We start from the raw sequence: 21,463 nt of genomic DNA on the forward strand, positions 1-21,463 counted from the left end.
CGTGGAAAGGATTTAAAATTTAGCAAAAAACCCTGTGAAACTTTTATTTTTGCCCGAGTAACAGGTCTTTCCATTCTGGACAATACATCATTCTCTCCATGTGATAATTATGCCCAGGCACAACCTGATGTTCCTCTGTGTTTGTCCGGGTTTCATGGACATACAGCAGTGCATCATGTACCCCTAGTTGGACTTGCTCTATATTCAGGTGTCCTGGCAAAAAACACATGGAATGTATCAGTTCAGCTGCTACTTGCACTAAATCTGATCCTTCAGGAAAGCATCATAAGCAAGTCAGACAAGTTTAGGAAGTCCTGAGTTTAGTGCCTAGACAAGCTCTGCAGTGCATGTGCAGGAAGTCTGACATGTCAGAGAAGCAGAGGATGGGGAATGGATAATGTAAGAGAGGACGGACTGCAGATTTCAGAGCTCTAGGCTGTCACTCAGCACTGGTCTGCTGCTCCTCTTCTGCAGTGACACTGTGCTGACAGAAGTCTCAAAACTCAAGAAATGTAAAAAACCCCTAAAGTAGACTAGATCTGTTCACTTAACGGGTGGTTTTGAAGCACAGATTTAAATCAAACTACACATAAATAATTGTCAACCACCAGAAAGCCAAAAATTCAGCAGAAATGAAGCGATACACTGACACACAGGATTATATTTATTATCCAGTTCTGCCTTCCTCACTGATCTCCTGAACTTCATTTGCCCACTTACCTTTCACATTAGATAAGGGGATCATTTCCTCTCCTATCACTTGAAATTAATTTTTGCCAGTTGCTACCTAAGTGAAGATTCACATAGATTACTTACTGTCTTCAAAACTAATCATTCAAAAAATAAGATATATAAGCTCTTCCACCTCGAGGTAATAATCTCTTTGTACAACCAAGGGTAACTATTTAGGGGTTCCTTCAATCAAAAAGACCTTTGCTGCTCAAGTTTTGAAGGTGATGCCACTGGACTGACTGAAGTCCCTGGCTAAGCAGATGGAACAGGATGGAACCGATGCAGGGAAGCAATTTTTGAGAGCTGTAGTTTCTTCTGAATATCCTCTTTGTTTCAATCCATTCAAGTAGCTCAGTTAAGAAGTATTAAAGCTGAAAAATCAACCTAAGAGTAGGAAAAAAAAGGAAGATTACCTATTTTCCTCTGTCAATCTACAGCTAAACCTGAGTATGAGAGGATAAGATCTGCTTTCTCCAAGATTGTGAAAGCTGTGGCTCCTAGAAGCTTCCAGTTTAATTCTCATTCTACAGGCCATGATTTCAGTTGTTTCATAAAATATTTTAAAATGGAAACATACTTTTGAAATGCATTGAGCATATTTAAGGTAGTCCTAGTGAACAATTTAACATGATCTCATGTAAATTTTAATTGAATGTCAGTTCTCATACAAACAGAACTTCATGCAAATCATAAATAACCAATAATTTAAAGTACTATTCACTATTTTGTAACAACAAAGGGTGAGAAATTAATATTCTGAATAAGATATTTTAAAGCTAAACCAGATTAATTCAATGTGTGTATATACAATGTCATCTCTCTGTTGTAAAATCAAAATAGCCAGATTTGTAAATACTGATCAGTTGCAAATTTATGTTTACGCATTCATCAAAAACAGGAAACTCGATTTCTCTTAAGAAAGACAACAGGGATTTAAAAAGTGAAAAGAAAATCTAAACTCCCAACATCAAATCTTTCTGTTTGTTCTTTTAAAGAATAGTTAAAATTAGGGATTTGCATCTAACCACCCTTACCTTACCTGGAACATTTAATCCACAATTTTAATATTAAAGATAAAAATAAAGGAGGACAATGCTTAGCACGTTTGCCTTTTTTTTTTTTTTTTGGTAGGAATTTATTACTCATATTTCCCACGGGGAAATCACACAGCCTCAAGATTTTCCAAAAAAAAGGTGCCTGTAATTACTTTTCTAAGCTTCTATTCATGCATCTGAATAAGTGAATTGATTGTGAATATGTTCTGCAGCTTTTAACAGGTCCTAACCATTAGGCTGATCAAAAATTTTTCGAGCACATTTATATTGTTGTAAAAACGCTGACATGTCAAAACGCAAACTTTCACGATAAATATGTGTTTTGCCAATAAAGGGAACCTTGTGGGAAGGTTCTCAGGGCCAATTTGGGGTTTCTGGTGCCCAGCCCAGCCCCTGCCCACAGCACAAAGGAGTACTCAGCGGGTGGCTGAGGTGTCCCCTCCCTGTGTGTAAGTTTGGCCTCTGCTTTGGCAACACGCAGACCTTTATTTCCTCCAAAAAGATTTCCTAATGTCATCTATTCCATTCATTTTTCATAGAAGAAATGCCCAAGTTGCAATTTTCTTTCACAGAGCGGGTGTTTTCCAGCTCGGGATTTTTTAAAAACGAGTGTTTGATCAGCACTAAGTCACCGTGCGTACTAAAAGCAGAAGTAACTCCCTTAATTGTTGCTGGATATCCAGCACTGCTGCCTTTGCCCCGCAGGTGACACGGGAAGAAGCGTGCGGGAATCACATTTGTTCCTGGGAGGATTTTAAAACCATTCCACTTCAGAATCGCTCGGCGTTGGTGCAGCAAAGCCCTTTCTACGTGTAATCTGCCTCTCCTCCATGTACGCACTCAACTCTCCTGCTCTCCACTCATAATATCATCGAGAGTGTAATGTTATATATTTATGATTCTACGATGGCCTGATTTTGAGGCAGAGGGAAGCTGTGCGTGCTCAGAGCCTCTGAGGCGCTGGCAGGGGCTTTCCCAGACACCCCCCGTGTCCCCCGGTGTCCCCCCAGCCCCGGACCTCCGGAGCCCCCCCAGCCACCGCCGGAGGGATGCGCGGCGGCTCCCCGGGAATTTGGAGCCCCGCTGCCAAACTTCCCTGCTGAGGGAAGAAGGGGATGACCGGGACACCCCTCACCCCCCCCCCCAAACGGCGCGGAATTCCTGCCTCCCAAGCGCACACACACACCCGCTCCCCAAGGCTGCCGCCTCAGCCCTGCCCCGGGCCGGGGGGAGCCGCGTCCCCTCCCGCCGGGGGCGGCCCCGCAACGCCCCCGCTGACCCGCACCCGCGGCGGGAGGGGACAGCCCGCGCTCCGCCGCAGCATCCCGGCCGCGGGCCAGGGAGCGACCGGGCCATGGAGCTCCGGGGCCGGGGAGCATCGCAGCGCCCGCACATCACCGCGCCCGCCCCGCACCCGGCCGGGCGGGGAGGAGGGAGGGCCGGCGGTGGGGGATTCTTGGCCCCCCAAAGGAGGTGGGGGAGGCGGGGGAGGGGAGGCGGGGGGGGAGGGGAAGGCTGAGCTCCCGGAGAAGGAGACGATCGCTCGCACAAAATCCTGCGTCCTCCGAGCAAGCCCCCGGCGGGCAGGGTATGTATAATTTTTTGGCGGGGGGGTCGGGGCAGGGATGCGGCGCGGCTGCCCCGGGCGGGTCTGGCCGCGGGAGGATCAGCGCAGGGCCCGCTCCCGGTGCGGGATCGGGGGATGGCAGCGAGCTTGGAGCCTCGGCGCTGCCTCCCCCGGCTGGGGACCGCGGAGACGGGGGGGATGGGTCTGCCTCTGTGTTACCGTGCGAGGGTCTGAACCCCCCTTCCAGCCGCACCCCCCCCCACACACACCTACCCACCCCCGAGCACGTCAGGGCTTTGCCTCTCCCAACCAAGCTTCCCCTTGGCTTCTTAAAAAAAAAAAAAATATATGTAATATATATGCCCCAAAGCTGGAGAGAGTGAGGCGGGCGGGGGTGGCGGAGGGGAAGGGCTTTTCTGAGGCTCGGGGGAGAGGCGGAGGGAGGGAGAGGCGGCGGGAGCCTCGCAGCATCATCCCGTGCCCCGGCTCCGCGGCGCTGCCGCCGCCGGGGTGCGGAGCAAGGTAAGGGCTGTCACCGCGCCCCGGGGACCCTGCCGCCCCCTCTCTCCGGCCGTGCTCCCTCCGGCTCGCTGGCGAGGGGCAGAGCAGCCCCTGCCCCGCCGTGCCCCGCCGGGAAGTTACTTTGTTCGCAGAGTTCCCTCGGAGGCTGCGCTGGGACCCCCGGGCTCCCGGTGCCCCCCGCATCCCTCCCCGCCCCGCTCAGGTGTCACCGGAGCCTTCCCGGCAAGGAAAGGAAGCCCCCCGTGGAAAATCCGGGTGCGCCTTCTCCGGTAGCTTCTCCTCGCGTAGCCGGGGGAAGGGGTGATGGAAGAGGAAGAACTTCCCTTTGTCGTAGGAGAGGATTGAGTGACCTCCAAAGTTTTGTTGCGGGAGGAAACCGCTGGATAAGTTTGGTAGGATTCACGCCGGTTTTCGTGTCATTTATCGCGCTGTTATCTGGTGTCCAGCACGCTCAGAGCAGCGGAGCAGCCAAAAAAGATCGGGGATGTTTAGGTAGGGATTTCATGGCTTTTAATGCATTACTTCCTTAGGACCAGCGTCCTGTGTTTTGCACTTGCAGATGGGGAGTGTGGAATACATTTATAAATGAATACTTGTCCGTGGGTAACACAGAGGATAAGGATGGGAAACGTGCAGGAGCTAGGCAGATTTTAAACATTCCATTCTCTTTGGCAGAAGATCGGTAGCTGAAGGTTTCTGCTTACACAGTCTATACCTTGACAGTATCATAATTAAGAGATCTACTGATAATGTATGGCATTGGTAGCCTTTTCAACCTCAGTTTGTTTAATTTTGTAGTTAATTTAGGCTAGTAGAAAGGATCTTTGGATATTCTGGATAAATTGATAACTAGACAAGATTATTGAACTTTGTGATTGGCTCGTGAGGAAGTGAGCTCTCAGTCTTTCTAAAGTAGAGATTTAAAATATAAGACTACATTTTTGAAGTGCACATCTGAAATCTGACTACCAAAAAAGCGTGTATCTTTTGAGAAGACCAGTTAAGGAGACATTGTAAATGCTAATTGTGTTGCACTCATTCGTAATAAAGTTTCATGATGCCAGGCACTGTAAATTTTCTGGTAGAGTACTAAAAAACAGGGGTGACTAATTTCTATTTTGTGCATGGATTTCTTTGAAATTATTAAATGTAATAAATATCCCACGTATGATACACACATGAACTGATTAATATTAGTTATTGTCCATGAAATTTTAATGGTGTGTTTTTAGCCTGGCACTTGTGGTTTGTTTCATTGTCTCGAGCTATCTGAGACAGAAGAATGTTCAAATTTCTTGCTTGTTATCCCATCTATCTCTTCTCCTATCTCCTTTGGTCTAAATCAAAACAGTGACTGTATATGTTCACATGAAGTAAAATTCCCATTTTAAAGATACAAATCTTCTTGGTGGACAAGAGCCATCACCTCCTGCCCTGTACGAAAACCTGCTGGGCTGGTATTAATAAGACACTTGTTTTAGTGTCAGTTTGTGATGCCAAACAACAAACATTGGAGAATGCAGAGATAAAGCTGGTGCTCTGATCTTTGTTTAAACAGGTCATGTTTTTTATTTAATGCTGCATGCTCATTATGGGAACTGTCAGCAGGAATGTGAAGCGGGCTGGAGTTCTGGTTTGGCAGGCAGGGATGATTCTGACACTGATGTTCCTGCTTCTTGAGTTAATGGCTCGTAGAATGTAGTGTTGTTTGTGATCATATTTATTTGGTTGAATGTATTATGTGAAATTAGGAAGAGATCTCCAGATTATGCCCTTCCAGGAATCAAGTATGATCAGATCTGCTGCCTCAGGTGCAGTCCTCCTGACCTGCAGGGTTACACAGGAGTGGGCTCTTCAGTTTAGGAGAATGTGCAGAAGTGTAGAGAAAGGTCACTATTTTTTAAATCAGCTGGAGTTCTGCCACTAAATTATAAGGAAGGAGACTCAAATCCCCTGAAACCAGGTAACTGCTTAATCAATTACCCAGCCAGTTTCTTTTTTTCAGACATATGAAAACAATATCAAATAGTAATTAGAAAGTGCATTTGCAATTGAGAATTATAATATTTTTTGTCCATGAAAACAGTTTTCATTGTGGTTAATAGACATAGTGAAAATATGCAGTCCCTTTGGTTCTTGCTGAACCTTGCTTCGAAGAATTCAGAGGGGATGTGCAAGGTAAACTGAAGGAAGAGCCTTTTCACATGTTCTGTTACCTTAAGATATATTAGAATATTGCAAGGTACAGTCTGAGCTTTCAAAATAAGACTCAGTGTAGTGCTGGAAACTTTGATTTGGGTGTTCTGGATCATGTACCACACGGGGTTCTGTGGTCATTGTCCATAGGTAAATTCGGTCTGTGTGAGAGTGCCTGAGAACAAAGTGGTCTCTAATTGTTATTTCTAACTTAAAATAAATGCTTCATTTAAAATCCTGGGTATTGTAGGTTATGTTTTGAAATACAAGCAAAATTAGTAATGTAAGAGAGTCCTTTAAGGTCACTGGATTGGTACCCTTTGACTTCTTCTTGGAAAAGCATTGTTTTAGTCAATGTTATTCCAAATAAAATAGCATTGAGAGTGTGATGCTTGGGCAAGGCTGCAGATGACAGTCCAAGATCTATTGCAAAAAGGGGCAGAGCTGGTATGGGACTGGTTATTCCCCTGCTTCTGCAGTGACCACCCCTGGAGGGTGAAGCAGCTCGTTCTTTGGGGCTGCTTGACCTCATTGTTGACATGTCAACAAGTGTGACACTTCTGGTGGGATTTGATATGACAGTGGAAATTGTATGAGGATTAACAATTAACCAGTGTGGTATATGGGTAGGAACTTGCAGTCATAACTGATTTGGGATTCATAACACCAACCCAAATACAAAATGCTTGGTGTTTTCTTTTCGGTCACAATTTAAAATGCTTTTATTTACCAGGGGAGTAAGATTGAGTTCGTAATACCATTTAAATATGCTGTGTTCTGTGTGGCTATGGAGAGCCATACTAATATTACTGTAGTAGGGACTCATCTTCATTCAGATTGAGAGGTGTAATGCTGATGTATAATACATTTCAATTGCAAGCATTAGCCCTTACTTGTTACGTATTTGTAATTTAGACTTTTCTGCTGAAAACAAGATCACTCTGTTTAGTGTACATCACTTTTTTGAGGGCTATTTTTTCGTGTGGCATGTCCTCTTAACCTTTTCCATTCAGCTCCTCTGCCAGGCAGTCAGTCCGTCTTCCCTGATGGCAGGTGAGGGGCTTGTCACTCGCCCAAAGGCTGAAGCCAGCAGAGCAGCTGTACAAGTAGCATATGAAGGAGGTTGATGATGACTGATATTTTTGATTGGGTTTTTTTCCCCCCTGTTTTTCCTAACTGGGTGTTTTGCACGAGCTCCCTTCTCCTGCTGGCTCCCGCGATCGCGTCGCTCCGCTCGCCGTGCCGTGTCACACGCACACACCCTGCACGCCACTTTATTTCTTACCACCTTCCTCCTGCTCTCACTGGCTCTATCATATCCCATCTTCTTGCTGCTTTTGCCTTTTGTGATGCTAATCTTGCTTATTTTTCTTTTTTTTCCTTCTCCCTAAAAGAAAATGGAAGGAACACCCTGTGCTGCCGCTGCACCGATCGTTCCTCTGCGTTGCTGGGTTGTTTTTCTCCCATGTCCTTTGTTGAGTTTCTGGAGACTCTAAACTGTTTGAGGCAGAGACTCTCTGTTCCTGGGCTGTCCAGCATCCAGCATCCTTTGCTGTTGGATTTCTTAATAAATAGCAATACTAGAATTATTTTGACTTGGTGGGATGGCCTTTCTTCTGGTTCTTTGGTAGAAAAGCAAAAACATTTCTTGCTCAGAGCTTTTCTACACTGTGTTGCTGTTCTGAGGTAGATCTCAGTTTTGTCCCTCAACCCTTTGTCCCTAAAATGAGTAGCTTCTGGTAAAAGTTCAAGATACATTGCCTAATGTAGTGGGGATGGGGTGGATTAAAACTTAGCTACTGCCAGAGGTTAACAGTCTTGTAACTTGGTCAAGAATGACAATACAATGTTAACTTCAACATGTTTTAGTGGAAACTTCAGATTTGTCCACACTGAAAAAATGTTCAGATTTCACCATGTTGATCAAATAAGACAAAAGGGAAAAGAAAATCCAAAAATGTGTAGTCAGTTTGTTCCAGTACTTGGCTCTTTCCCTCCTAAATAGTTTTTCATTTTGATTTCCATTTCCTTTTCACCCCTAAACTGTATAGGCTTTATGCCACAAAGAGGGGTTCTTTGTGGGCATGACTTTACAGGTGGGACAACTGAGTGGTTCAAACAACTGTTGACTGCTTTTTCTGTACACCAAGGAATACCTGGAAAAATAAAGGTAACAAACCCAGTGACTCCTTCCCTGAATATTAATCAGATGACATGAGAGATCTCAATGGGGTGGCTGCAGCTAAATGAGGGAAAAGTGGAGACAGTAAAATTAATATGACAGTATACTTCATTTCCAAAGTTTTGTCTCTAAGAGACAAAAATGAAGCTGGTAAGGATTTGCTTGATAAAGTTTATAATTTAACTCCAGGCATTAATAGAAAAAGTTACACTGATCTTGGAAGTAGTATCACTCTAAATATATTTATATGTAAACTGTGTTCTACTTTCCACCTCTGACATATATTTGTGTGCATGTATTGTTGCATTCCATTAATCTTGAACTGTGGGAATAGACTGGCCACTTTTATTTTGTGGATGAGGCCAAAAGAGTGAAGAAAAAGCACTTTCTTCAGTTAAAAAATAAGCCAAGCTCTTTCTTAAATAAGTCATGTTTCAGTACTTACATAGTCTTCATCTCAGTAAATAATATTTGGAGAGATTCAAGAGTTGAATCAGCTGACATGCCCAAATTGCAGACTGAAATGTAGAATCAAATCCCCACATCCCTAATTTATTCCTGTTGGAATCTCTGTTTTTTATAATTTCCCCACATAACTTGTATTTTTAGCTATTTGCCTTTAGAATGAGTAGCATCACTTTGGAGCTTTTGATTTGTCCTTTTTGAATGTATATATACACATGGTTTTCAGGAATTCAGGTAATACGTTTTGTTTTGTTGCCAGACACGAAGGCACATTTTTTAGAGTGAGGAAGGAATTTTGTGGCTCTTGGATATTTATTTATAATTTCCTTCTCTAGAGGTAATTACTTAAATGGATTAGCTACTTCTGCAGGTATTTTTGGATAAATACAGGTAGTATGGGACCAAAATAGTATATTTTTCAGGGAAAAGATTGGGTTTTACTCAAGAAAAATGTATCCATTTAAATATTTCATGGAAATATGACAATGTTTTGCACATTCAGGCAATATCCTAAGTAGGATTACAGTAATGCATTTAGCCTTGACAAACATTAGGTCTATTTGTAAATCTTAAGAGCACTGCAGTGTTTAAAATATATTGGATATATGGTAAAGCAGAAGTTTAAGGTGAAAACAAAGCAGTACTGTTGGGTTGTGTTTCTTTTTTTAAATTGAATAAATCAACAGTTTATTTGTATGGATGAGAATTTGATTCAGAAAATGCTACTGCTAATGAGCCAAAATAAAATTAAATCTTCATAAATAGAATATTCAGTTACTGCAGTTTTGGGAACCAGGTAGGGAAATGAGAAAAGGTAATTTGAAATTATTCAAAATAAGACTAACTAAGCAGGTTTCTAAGTGGTAACTGCTTTAAATAAATACAGAATTAGATTTCTTAGGTAAATGTGCAGCTTTTGTATTTTCTGAACTCAATGTCTATCCCTTTCTGGACACCTGGTCAGAACTTTGTTGTACAATAGGCACAGGATATTTTTGCAGGAAACTTCACAGAAGTGGATGTTAGGGCACCATTCCAAAAGGCAAATAGTTCCTCTCATTTCCTACTTGCTGTGTCTGTATAATCTTTCTATGACAGTTGAAGCTGTTCTGAAGTTGGTGTTCTTTATAAATAAAGCGATGAGGGCAACGTATAATATTTGTGTTTGAGATCAATGGAAGAAAACTAATTTGAAGCAAAAAAATAATTTCAGTGAAGAATTTTCTCATACTGTGTTTGACAGGTCATTAGGATCCAAAAAAGTAGAAACAATGATGTGTGTTTTAGCTTGGTGAGAAATATCTTGGGGCGTTTTCTTGCCTTTTTTTTTTTCCTAATGAAAGTTAAGATAACTGTAATTATAGAGAAATAAGAGGTTTTATTTAAGTCACTGATTTTTTTTTGCGTGTTACAAACCAGATTGCTCAGCGCCCTGTAGATCTGCAGTTAACAAATATGTGATATATGTGACACACATATATATATGTATGTGTGTGTGTATTGGTATGTGAAATAGGAGTTTCTAAACAGAAGAGGACAAAATGAGTAGGATTCTGAGGCTTACAAGTAACTCAGAATTATGTCCCCTGATTTTGGCTCTGTGGGTGGGAATAGCTCTGACTTCCAGGGAAAAGATACAGTTGCAAAACCGAGTATTATTTGACTGATAACAGATATCAAATTTAGATTTGCTGGCTCAGAAAACCATCTCAGACTTTTTTTTATAGAGGCAATCCAAAGAGTTCTCTTAATAAACAATGGCTTTGGTTTAACTTGGTTCAGCAGAAGCCATTGAACAGAGCAGAGACAGAAAACCAGGATGCTTCAGATGTCTTCCAATTAAAGGAACACCATAGGCAAAGGTTTGTGAAAATACCATAGTGGGCCATATGTGCTCAAGATGAGAGCCATGGTAAAGGGGCATTTGTAAAGGTTTTATTCCAGTTTTTGACCTTAAGACAACTTTCCAGACTTACACAGCAGTGTTCTGACACACTGTGCCCTGAGGAGAAGGGGGACACAGTGCATGTTGCCCTCTCATGGTTCTCACAGAATGGATTCAATTTTTTGGCAACCAGCAAATGAAACTCACCCTCATCTGTACATTTATTTGCTGCCTAAACCCAGGGATGTCTCAGCCTGTGTGGATGCAGAGTCAGGGCAGCAGAGTTTGGAGGCACCCAGGAGGGCCGGTGAGGGGTCCCAGCCCCTCTGCCCGGGGCTAGGATGGAGAGAAGGCCCCAAGGCTCTCACCCTGGCACACTTCATGCCCCTTTCACTGGCATTTAGAAAAACCAGGGCCCCCAAATGCCACGTTGCTTCTGTAGCTGAAGGAAGGTCAGAGTTCCAGCAGGATTTGCAGGTTCATCGTGAAGGACTCTGTGAGGTTTGTAAGGGTGGCAAACACAGAATCACAGAACCACAGAATATCCTGAGTTGGAAGGGACCCCCAAGGATCATGGAGTCCAACCCTTAGCCCTGCAAAGGCTCATCCCCAAGAGTTACCCCCTGTGCCCCAGAGGACCATCCAAACCCTCCTGGAGCTCTGGCAGCCTTGGTGCTGTGCCCACTGCCCTGGGGAGCCTGGTCAGTGCCCAGCCACCCTCTGGGGGAAGAACCTTTTCCTAATATCCAACCTAAAGCTCCCCTGACACAACTTCAGACCTTAAAAGGCACCAGAGGTTGTGAGGTTGTAGTTCAGATATCCAGGAGGAACCTGTTCATTTTTTAATGCTGTTGTTTAGTTCTCATCGGCACAAATTACAGGTGCCTAAAGTGTTTGCTTTGGGAAAAGGGCTTAAAAGTGCACATTTCACGTCAACACATGTTAGTTTTATTTGTTTATTTTTTTAAATGCAAAGGGGAATGTTTCTATATACAAGATACCATGTTTATTTAGAAAGCCTAATGATTCCATCAGGAGAAGTGTGCGTGATCAAACTTAAAATCCACAAGTCTCGATGACATTTGATTGTGCTGCGCTCACTTTAAAGTCCTCCCTTGTCAAGTGAGCAGACCAGTCTGCCAAGGGGAGACTCAGTGGTTTTGGTTTCCCAGGACCTGTTTTCTGTTTCAGAAAATGAAGAGGAGAGAGAGGAGAGTGTATCTATCCCTTTGGAAAGGCTTTCATCTGCAGAGTGATTTGCCTGGCTCATCCTTTCCCAGAGAATAATGCCTTTTTAGGATTATTTCAGCATTCATTTCCCAATGGCAGAACTGAAGATAGCAGACTAATTCCATTGATTGGCCTCTATCTGAGGTATCTAAAATGGGTATTTTAGACAGCAAAAACCTTTAGTATTTTCAGCCTATTTCTCATAGTGAGTGATTGCTTTACTAGTGATTGCTTTACTATTTTCAGCATGTTCACTTAACTCATGGTCAGTCTTCTGGGGGTTAAAACAAAAATAGTAATTTGTGATACTGAAGCCAGTCATTGGTGGTTATAGAAATGTTACTATGACAGTTAGGACCATTGCTGCAGAATACTCTGTAGTGCATTTTTTGGGTTTAAATAAAGGCTCTATTTCCTGGTGTAAAGGATGATCTGACAGTTTATGAAGAGCACTGTAGTATAGGGAATATCTGAACCATTGTTAAAGCTCTTGGAAGGGTTTCTGGTTAACAGTGATTTGCACAAGAAGCATGTGGTCCATCAGAAACTCTCAAGCTCCTCTTTAAGGTATTTTACTGCTCTTGTCTTAGTTGCTTTCCCTGAAAAAAACCCCACCCATGGCTTTGATGTTTTACAGCTGCACGAAAACACCTTTTTTTTCCTACTTTTTTTTGATACTACATTTTGTTTTTTCATTGCCTCCCCAAATCCCAGCTTGTCAGACTGTGTGAGCAAAACCAACACTGTTTCTGGAGTTACCACTTTGCCACTGATCTTGGTACTGCTGAGAGTCCCAGAGTTGTCTTCTTTTTTGTGCTGTCTCACTGTTAGTGCAAAATCTGGCAAGTGCCCCTCTTCAATTCTTGCTGGGATGTGCTACAGTCATACTGTTCTTCTTGACCTCCAGATGTTTTGTAATGTACCAAAGTGCCTTTATAGTTTTCTCTCTTAATTTGTGACTTTTTTTTTTTATTATTATAATGATCATCATCAATATTTTATCTTGGTTTCTAATTATTATTTCAGCGACATCTGCCTGAGCAATGTTGTTTTCAAGTCTAGATTCATCCTGTGTGTTGTTGCTGGAATTGTTTTCAAGAAGCCTCAGTGGTGTTTTTAGGCTTGAGACAAAGGGTAGATGATGAAAAGAACAGTGGGGACAATGGAATGAGATACAGTGCGAGTCAGTGGACATGAGAGTGAACTGAGAGATGAACCTAAAATAAAGCAAAATCTGTGAGTGGAGGAGTGAGATTAAAATAAAACATTGTCTTGAAATGCACAAAGCAAAAAAAGATAAATAGGATGCATAAAAAGGCTGGAAAATTCATGTAAAAGGGGGAAATATTTATGGTAGCTATACAAGAACAGTGTGAAACACAATACCAGAAATTTCAGGCTGAAAAAGTAGGAAAAAAAAATCTTACTACAAAGATTTATTGGAGGACTTCATCGAAGGAATTAAATATGTGTGGGTTCAGACACCTGCCTAGTCCAGTAATTCTTCAGGAGAGGTGTTTCAATGCACATATTTTTCTGGCCTGATGTGAAGCCCTCTGAAGACTGTGGAGCAGTGTCCATGGTACACAGTGGGCTTTGGGGCCCCTCTGAGCACGTGCTGGAGAAAGCAGCAGAAAAATAATGTATGGAGAACATTCCTGCCATCAGTAAGAAGATGGCTTAGCTGATTTAATAGCTTTTTCTCAGTCTGTGATTCTAACAGCCAGGTTTGTGATATTTATTTTAGTATTCATGTTCTTGCAGTCCTTTTTACATTCCTCTGTTTTTCCCTGGCAGACATCCCGCAGCTCCATAAGTCTGGGGGAAGAGGATGGTTAGCATGTTGTTGCTGTGGGGATTTGAGTCTTAGCTCTCTGTGTTGGTAATGCTGGGCATATAATTTTAAAACTTGCACGCTGTAGAAGCAGATAATTATTTCCCTGCTGCATTTTATACCCTGGTTTGGGAAAGGAATACATTTCAGAATATTAAAGGAAAGGAAAAGTTCCGGTTTGGGGGACTACTGGAAATGGAAGCAGAAAGAGGGGAGTAATGGGTGTCAGTCTGGTTATCAGTCAAGCTGCAAAGAGACAGCTTGTTCTGTCACACCAAGAGTGTCAGTAGTCAGCCAAGCACTTATGCAGGAGGAAAACCATAGACTGGAAGGTAAGGTTCAAAGACATCTGTATGTGTTTCTGAAATGAGCTTGAATTAAGCTATTGAGTTCTGCTTACTGAGTCTGTCACATATCTGATTTCTGCTTAGCACAGGCTATTTGTGTGATTGCTACTTATTTTTACTGCAAGTTTTGTGCCCTTCCCTTCCCTTCCCTTCCCTTCCCTTCCCTTCCCTTCCCTTCCCTTCCCTTCCCTTCCCTTCCCTTCCCTTCCCTTCCCTTCCCTTCCCTTCCCTTCCCTTCCCTTCCCTTCCCTTCCCTTCCCTTCCCTTCCCTTCCCTTCCCTTCCCCCAGTCTTTAAGCTTTTTATATATCCAGGCTTGGGTGACTGTCATTGAGTAGAAGGCTTACCAGTGCTATCACATACCCTTTTTTTCTGCCTTTCCCCTCTTTTTTTCTTACCTCAAGTGGGATATGTTGTCTTCCCATTCCTTTCATGTATATAGGGTGAACTTCTGTTCAGCTCCTTTCTCAGCTGCTGTGAGCTCCTGAGAACCTCCTAAGGCCAAAGGGAAATCCCAGGTCCCTCAGGACCTTTGTAACCACAGTTCAGTCCTATGTAAAGTGGGCACAATCCCTGAACTATAAAAGAAAGGCTGTGTTTTGCAGGTAGTTCAAACCCCTTATGGAGAGCTGTGGAATCATAAATTATTTATCTTACTGGAGAATATTTCTAGAGGTCACCAGTTTCTGATAGTTTCTTTCAAACCAGAAGTAGGTTCACTTAGAACAGTTTGCTCCCCATAAAATCTCTGACCTTGCCTATTCAAACTTCTTTGCGAATGCATCATTTAATACAGGAAGCTCCTTGGGGAGGGTTCTTCACATCTGCTGTCATAATTTCTTATTTCCTAAATGCAGCAATTTGTACTTGAGTATTCTTACCAGGATTGTGCCTCCCTTCCCTCCCCCTTCTCTGGCACATTCCTTTGTGGTGCTTCTTGTGTTTGAAATCCCAAATCTTCCCCGTTGTTGTTATTCCAGCGTTTCCTTACCCCTCAATTCTAGGGAAGGGCATGAAGGAATCTGCTCCTTTATTCTCAGGCTGTTTTCCTGTGGCTTGTTAGTGACAGCAAGTTGTCATCATTTTACAGCCATTCAGCTGGTAACAAAACCAAGCGAAATCTCTCATTTCAGCTCCCCGGGAACAAGATTTCCCCAAACAAAAACGCCACCACTTCTTGGAGCACTCAACCTCTGTAGTAGCTAAGCAGAGGACCGAAGCCCAGATTTATAAAGATGTTTAGGTGCTTGACTGCCACTAAAACTGAATCGGACCTAAGTACCTGTAAATAGCTTTAAAACTTCGAGTGACTATGAAGGCCTCCCTCATCCATCACTCTTGGCAGTGGTCCCCTCAGAATGGAAGTGAGGCACATCAGCAAGGTCACAGAAAATACTTCCAGTCCTGCTTTCCAGAAACTGCACAGATTAAGTGAATTGCTGCATTCTAGCGTGGCTTTTTATGAAATACATCTTCTGAAGCAGATTGCTTGTATTCCCTAGAAGAAAAGAGCCCTTACTTGCATGAAAGCAAATATTTAAGTGAGACAACTTTTAAAAAGGATGTAAAATTATACTATAAAAATACCCACCTTTATAGCTTATAATCCATTTTTTATTAAAGCTGGGAAATAAAAGTAAAATTCACATTCAAATTACTTTCTGCTGTTTCTAGGGGATACTCTTTGCATTCCAGTTGGTTTCACTTGGCTCTTTCTCTACCCATTTTCAGTGCTGCTGTTCTAGACTCGCATAACCCTCAGGGAAAAATTTATTCCCAAACATAAAACCTGTATGGATTTTACATTTTTAATATTTAGTAACATTTAACTGTGTGTTAGCCTTGGAATCACTTTGTTTTCCAGTGCACCCAGAACGCTGGACTAGTGCTGACTGAAAAGTGTTTGAAGGGGGGAGGCTTTCATACTTGTGCCAGGAGTTCCCTCAGTGACACTGTAAAACCAGGAACAAGTGCAGAGAAGGCCATTTATTCTGTTTTTTTGGTGTAAAGAACAGCCTCTTGCAGTGATTCCCTGCAATAAATGTCGCAGACTTTGGGAAGATTTGGTTCACAGAATCACAACATCACAGAATATTCTGAGTTGGAAGGGATTTAAAGTCCAGCTCTTCAGTGAATGTCCCCCTCAGGGATTGAACCCACACCTTGGCAGCATCAGCACTGAGCTAATCTCGGGGTTGAACTTGTTTAATTAACTTACACTTTCATTGTGCACAGTCACTTTCAGGTTCTGTGGGTTTTTTTTGAGGGAGGATGGGGAACAAACATTCATCAGTGCAATAAATAAGGAAGTCAATGATTGTGTTGGAGAATGCGCCTTTCTGAATGCCTGTCTCATCTTTTAGGTTTGTATTAAATGTCTGAAGTATTTGAGCAAGTTCTTTAGTAAGTTTTCTTTCAGTCCATGCTCCCCAACTAAAGCATGTTCCTCCAGTTGCTGGGTTGGAAAGGTCTGTGGTGAGTCCTTGGAGGAGTCTTTGTCCTTCCGTGTCTCCCCTTCACCTTCGTGATGTTAAACAAAGCGAATCCCAGGCGGCCCAACAGTTACTCTCCATCTCTCCCATCTACTTTCAGGTGTTTCCGAGGGGGGTGTGCTGTTGAGGTGAGATGTCCTGGTGCTCTCCCATGGACGTAGGGAGATAGCAGCCATGATCCCCTGAGGAGGCCGAGCCCCGCGCCGCAAGCATGGCCTTCGCCCAGTCGCACATCATGGCAGCCCGCAGGCACCAGCACAGCAGGCTCATCATCGAGGTGGACGAGTACAGCTCCAACCCCACGCAGGCTTTCACCTTCTACAACATCAACCAGGGACGTTTCCAGCCCCCACACGTGCAGATGTGAGTATTACAGTTCTGTCACTGCTCCAGCCCGGCCTCCCGGGGCGTTGGTGCCGTGTTGGACCAGTCAGGAGGAATTCGAGGAACTGCTGCCTTTCTAACAATAATTACTGTAACGATACAAAACCGGCCCGTTTGCAGGGCACTTTGTTAAAGGAGGGGAGAAAGATTGCTCCACTAGTGTAATACATAATGCTTAGGTATTAAAAAGAGAAATGAATGGCGAGCAGTGGCAATAAAACACGAGGTGCTACAAGGGTGATACTTTCTGCAATCTTAATAATGTTTGTTTGCTCTGTGCAGTTGCATATTGATGCACAGAGCTGTTGGAAATACCCCAGCCCCTGTCTGTCCAACACATACTGTTTGGTTGGTTATATTACAGCTACATACAAGGGAAAAATCATCTCAATAAATAAAATAGTGTGGGCACCCATCCGACAACTTACTCTCATTCCGATGTGCCGAAAATGCCAAGTGCTTAAAGAGTGATTAAAATACTGTGTTTGTTTCTGACTTCTTATATAATGACAACATCAGTGAAATTAACTGCTCTAGATGATTTACTTGTAACGTAAAGTGGAGAATTATAATTACAAAATGAAACCTGCCATAAAGTTTAGAGCCAGAAGGAAGAGCAAACCAGTAAAAGCTATTACAAATAAATTAAGTATAAAATTCTACTGTAAAATATTTTTATAGGGAATAAAAATGTCTGCACCATTTTATTGTGTTTATTAAAGAGAGAAGCAGCCTTATCTTTAGATCAGAAGGCTGTTTTTTCGTTTTTTAAAGGGAACTCCTTTCCTTTAGGAAGACGGAACAAATAATCATCTTGTTCACATTTTTGGTGTTTAATATGATTTAATAATTTACAAAATAGGTTATGATTTCTGCAGCTAAAAAACTAAGCACTGAATGCTATGTGTCACTTTAGTGAATGCTTATGAACATTATTTGGCATAAATTAGGTTATATAAAAAGAATCTGAAGACTAACGTGTGTATCAGGATGGTGAGCAAACACTCAGTTTTTTAGGGGCAGTGTATGTTGGGGTTTTTTAGATCCCATTGAAATGCAAACAGTAAAGTGAGTTGAATGTTAGCAGTGGTTAGTTATATTGCAGCTACATACAAACATCTTTAGTTTACAGAGCTGACAAATGGTAGCAAAAGTACAAACAAACAGAAGTAGGTTCAGAAATACTTTTACAAATGAAAATGCCAGATGCAGGTTGATTTGATGAGGTTTAGCTGTTTTCTGTGAATAATCAGACAGCTCCTGGGCACTCAGAAATTTGTTTCCTGGTCTTAAAAGCCAAATGTTTTTTACTGGGCTGAAAGCAAGTTATTTATTTGTATCCACTTGGTACTCAACAATATGCTGTTTAAACTTCTAACCGCTAGGAAATTATGGTACTGGAGGGCTTGGACAATCAACTACATGATAGAAATTCAGCACCTGAGCAAATAGTTGAAAATAAGCTGTCCTTAGAAAATGGTTCCTCAGAAGAGTTTAGCAATCTCTCATGAATGATTAATACCATGGGAGAAGCTTGTGCAAATAGGAAAACAGGCCAAATCAATTGGAACATGTACCACAATCTGACCTACTCTTCCTTCTCATACAGAAATTGTAAATAATGTTTCTCGAATACCAGCAGGATTGCTTTTGCCTCCTACCAATGAATAGAATAGTAACAAAGAAGGGAGAAGGAGACATAAAAAGGGTAACAAAAGCACCTTTTATTCGCATGATTGTCGTGGGTGAAAGCCCTGTTTCCATCCACTAGGGTTTTGTCCTTAACTTCAGGGAGGTGAAGACTTTGTGCACAGTTCACAACACCTACATTAGTGATGTTGTAGGCAACCACAAAGAGATTTCACACAGACCTGTTAACATCTGAGCCCACAGTAAACTGTTTTAACCACGGGGGTGCTCCTTTTCTTCTGCATTCAGGCCTGCAGATCTTCCTTGGTCTTCTGTGAAGTTTGACATTTCTCCTTTCACGTTTTTGCTCCTTCAGGACTTTTCTAGACCTGTCACAGTCTGGCATACCTGTGCTTCTGAGATGGCTGGGTTGCCACTGACGAGAAGGGTGGTAAATTCTGCCAGTGTTTTCAAGCCCATCAATCATTTCTGGAAAGTCCTTGTCTTGCCCCTTTGTGAAACCACTGAAATCCAGTGTACAAACCAACCTCTGGAAGTGTTTTTTTTTGCTCTGAGATTTTTCAGCTCAGCCTTTCAATTTCTCTTGCAAGTTTTCGTGCTGATTTAAAGAAAAACAAAAGCATTTGCACAAAAAATAATCAGCAGATCTGTATTCCTCTGCTCACGCTGCAAGCTGAGCATTGGGTGTTGGTGTGACAGCTGCTGTGGGAACATGTTACATGAGAATATGGGGATTGAGCCTTCAGAAATTATTTCCAGTAATACAACTTAGATGTGTTTGTGAAACTTGACATATGTTTTTACCTATATACGGTCTCAGTGTGTGCATATCACTTCAAGATGAAAAACCTGCATCTCATTTATTTGCCTGTTTTTTTTTTTTTTTGCATTGATGTCGTTTTCCTATGAAAATTCTCTGGCCTATTGCACAGAATTTAAAAGTTGCATGTAACCTCTCCTGTCCACATCTTCCCCGTGCCCATCCAAACTATAGGAAAAACAGCATGTGCATTATGTGCTGCATGGGATTTCCAGGGGATGTCTGTTGTTTTTAACATTCAGCTTCACAGGCGAGGTGCCTGATACGCCCTAACACCCAACTTACTGCTGTGCTGAGCTCTGAAAGGATTCTGAAGGAGAAGCAGTACCTGCTTTAAAGACTACTCTGCCATGAAAGGTCAAAAAGTAATATTTTAGACCAGTCCATGTGTTAGACTGGACCAACCCTTATGTTGTACCAGGGTAATATGCATAATTTAGAGCTGGCTTACTAATACAACCTGCAGCTCACTCTGGGAGCTGTTGGGCAGGGAGAGCAATAATTTGTGTTTGCTGAACTGGTGTTTAATCCCTTCAGCTTGAACAGCTGCAAAGATAGGCAGGGTCAGCTCCTCATCCTTTGACTCTTGGGGATGATCCTGTGCATGGAGTTGATGATCCTTGTGGGTCCTTTCCAGTTCAGCATATCCTGTGATTCTGTGGGTTTTACCCAGTTCATTTGGTGGCAGAATTGTGTGAAGTGAATGTATTACCCTTCACACAGCTCACACCTTATGGCAAAGCCTCCCCAGTCTAAACTCCACCATTCACCACCCATATTCCTTTGCACCCCTGTTACCTCCACCCTCCACCCCCTGTGGCAGCTCTGTTCTTCTGTTCTTCTCTAAAACAGAGGCATTTTTCACATCAAACTCTTTTTCTTCACCTGCCCTTTGTGGTCCTCTTGCAGCACACACACTCCCCCAGCCCTACAACAAGTGTTTTCAGGGTCCAGACATTCCAAGCACTCTCTGTCAGCCAAGTTTTGCAGTTCCCAGAAGGTCCTTGCTTACATATCTGGGTATTCATTAGGTAGGATTTGATCCCAGCTGGTTTTGCTCCTCACCTCACGTTTAATTACTTTTCTGCTCAAAAACTGGAACTTCAGAAAGACAACTACAAGGTACTGGCACAAAAAGGCTGTTTCTCCAGTATTGCTGTAAAAAACCCCCAACATTCCTTCTTCCTGTAAAGGTATGGGTGCAAAATAATTTGTTCATGCTCTAGTTTTGTAGTTACTGTGTAGAAAATGCTAAGAGCTTTTTTTTTTGATTTAACAAGATTTGAATGTTTAGATTTATTCCTCACTCTCTCACCAATCCTGTGTGGTTGTCAAAAACACCTCTAAATTTCACCGAATTCTTTGACATAGGGTAAAGATGGAGTGATTAAAGATTATTATCTTATGACTTTTAAGAAATAAAATACTTTTTAAAAATTTACTTAGGAACAGATGTAGTACTATTAATAGCAAAAATATCTTTTTTTTTTTTTTTCTGAGTTTGTTGATGTAAAAGTAAGCTCCTGAATTGAAGCACAACCAGCAAGGGATAGAAATGTGTGTTATATACTGCAACAGTGAACAAAACTAATTTTATTTGTCCTTTCAAAATAAATGTTGCAAAAGTAAAATAGTTCACAACAACTCTGTATATCTCTCTGGTTTCTAGTGGCACAAATATAACTCTTGCACCTCTGGCTTTCGGATTTTATTCCACCAGAGTTCCCTAACTGGAATAGCAGATACAGTATAGCTGTATATGGATACATTTGCTTCTATGTATTCCAACAAAATATGGATTTAGGTTAAAAAGATTGATTTGAAAATAAGGTGTTCTCTGCTTTCCCCTCCTAAATCATGAGTAAGTCTCATCAAACTGGGTCAGATCTTTTCGTTCCCTCAGTTTTGAATCTTGATTTTGGGCTCTGAACAATGCGGCCTCACCCCTCACAGCATTTGATTTCATTTAGTATAATTAAGCCCAGAAAGTCACCACATTTGTCCTGACAATAGTGAGGCTTTAATGTACATTTACAGCTGTTGGGAGAGTTCTCATGTTGTTTTGCATTGACACACTCAAACGTATCTCCAAAATGTGTTAAT

The 21,463-nt window shown here is 42.2% G+C and overlaps 1 protein-coding gene across 5 annotated transcripts in view; it reads left to right on the forward strand.

Annotated features, from left to right (window-relative positions):
- Positions 1 to 3,239: 3,239 nt before the first annotated feature.
- Positions 3,240 to 21,463, forward strand: part of MPPED1 (metallophosphoesterase domain containing 1) — a 60,501-nt gene continuing 42,277 nt past the window's right edge. The window contains exons 1-2 of one of the 5 annotated variants that reach the window (XM_032688522.1): positions 3,240 to 3,260; positions 16,607 to 16,869. In XM_032688522.1, the coding sequence (XP_032544413.1) occupies positions 16,718 to 16,869 (152 nt within the window). In that variant the 5' untranslated portion in view covers positions 3,240 to 3,260; positions 16,607 to 16,717. Of the gene's footprint in view, positions 3,261 to 3,299; positions 3,376 to 3,764; positions 3,877 to 3,928; positions 4,269 to 12,525; positions 14,001 to 16,606; positions 16,870 to 21,463 lie in introns of those variants that run through there. The other 4 variants (XM_032688519.1, XM_032688518.1, XM_032688521.1 and 1 more) reach the window with 4 other exon arrangements.

This window comes from Chiroxiphia lanceolata, chromosome 5, assembly GCF_009829145.1.
Source record: "Chiroxiphia lanceolata isolate bChiLan1 chromosome 5, bChiLan1.pri, whole genome shotgun sequence".
Taxonomy (NCBI): domain Eukaryota; kingdom Metazoa; phylum Chordata; class Aves; order Passeriformes; family Pipridae; genus Chiroxiphia; species Chiroxiphia lanceolata.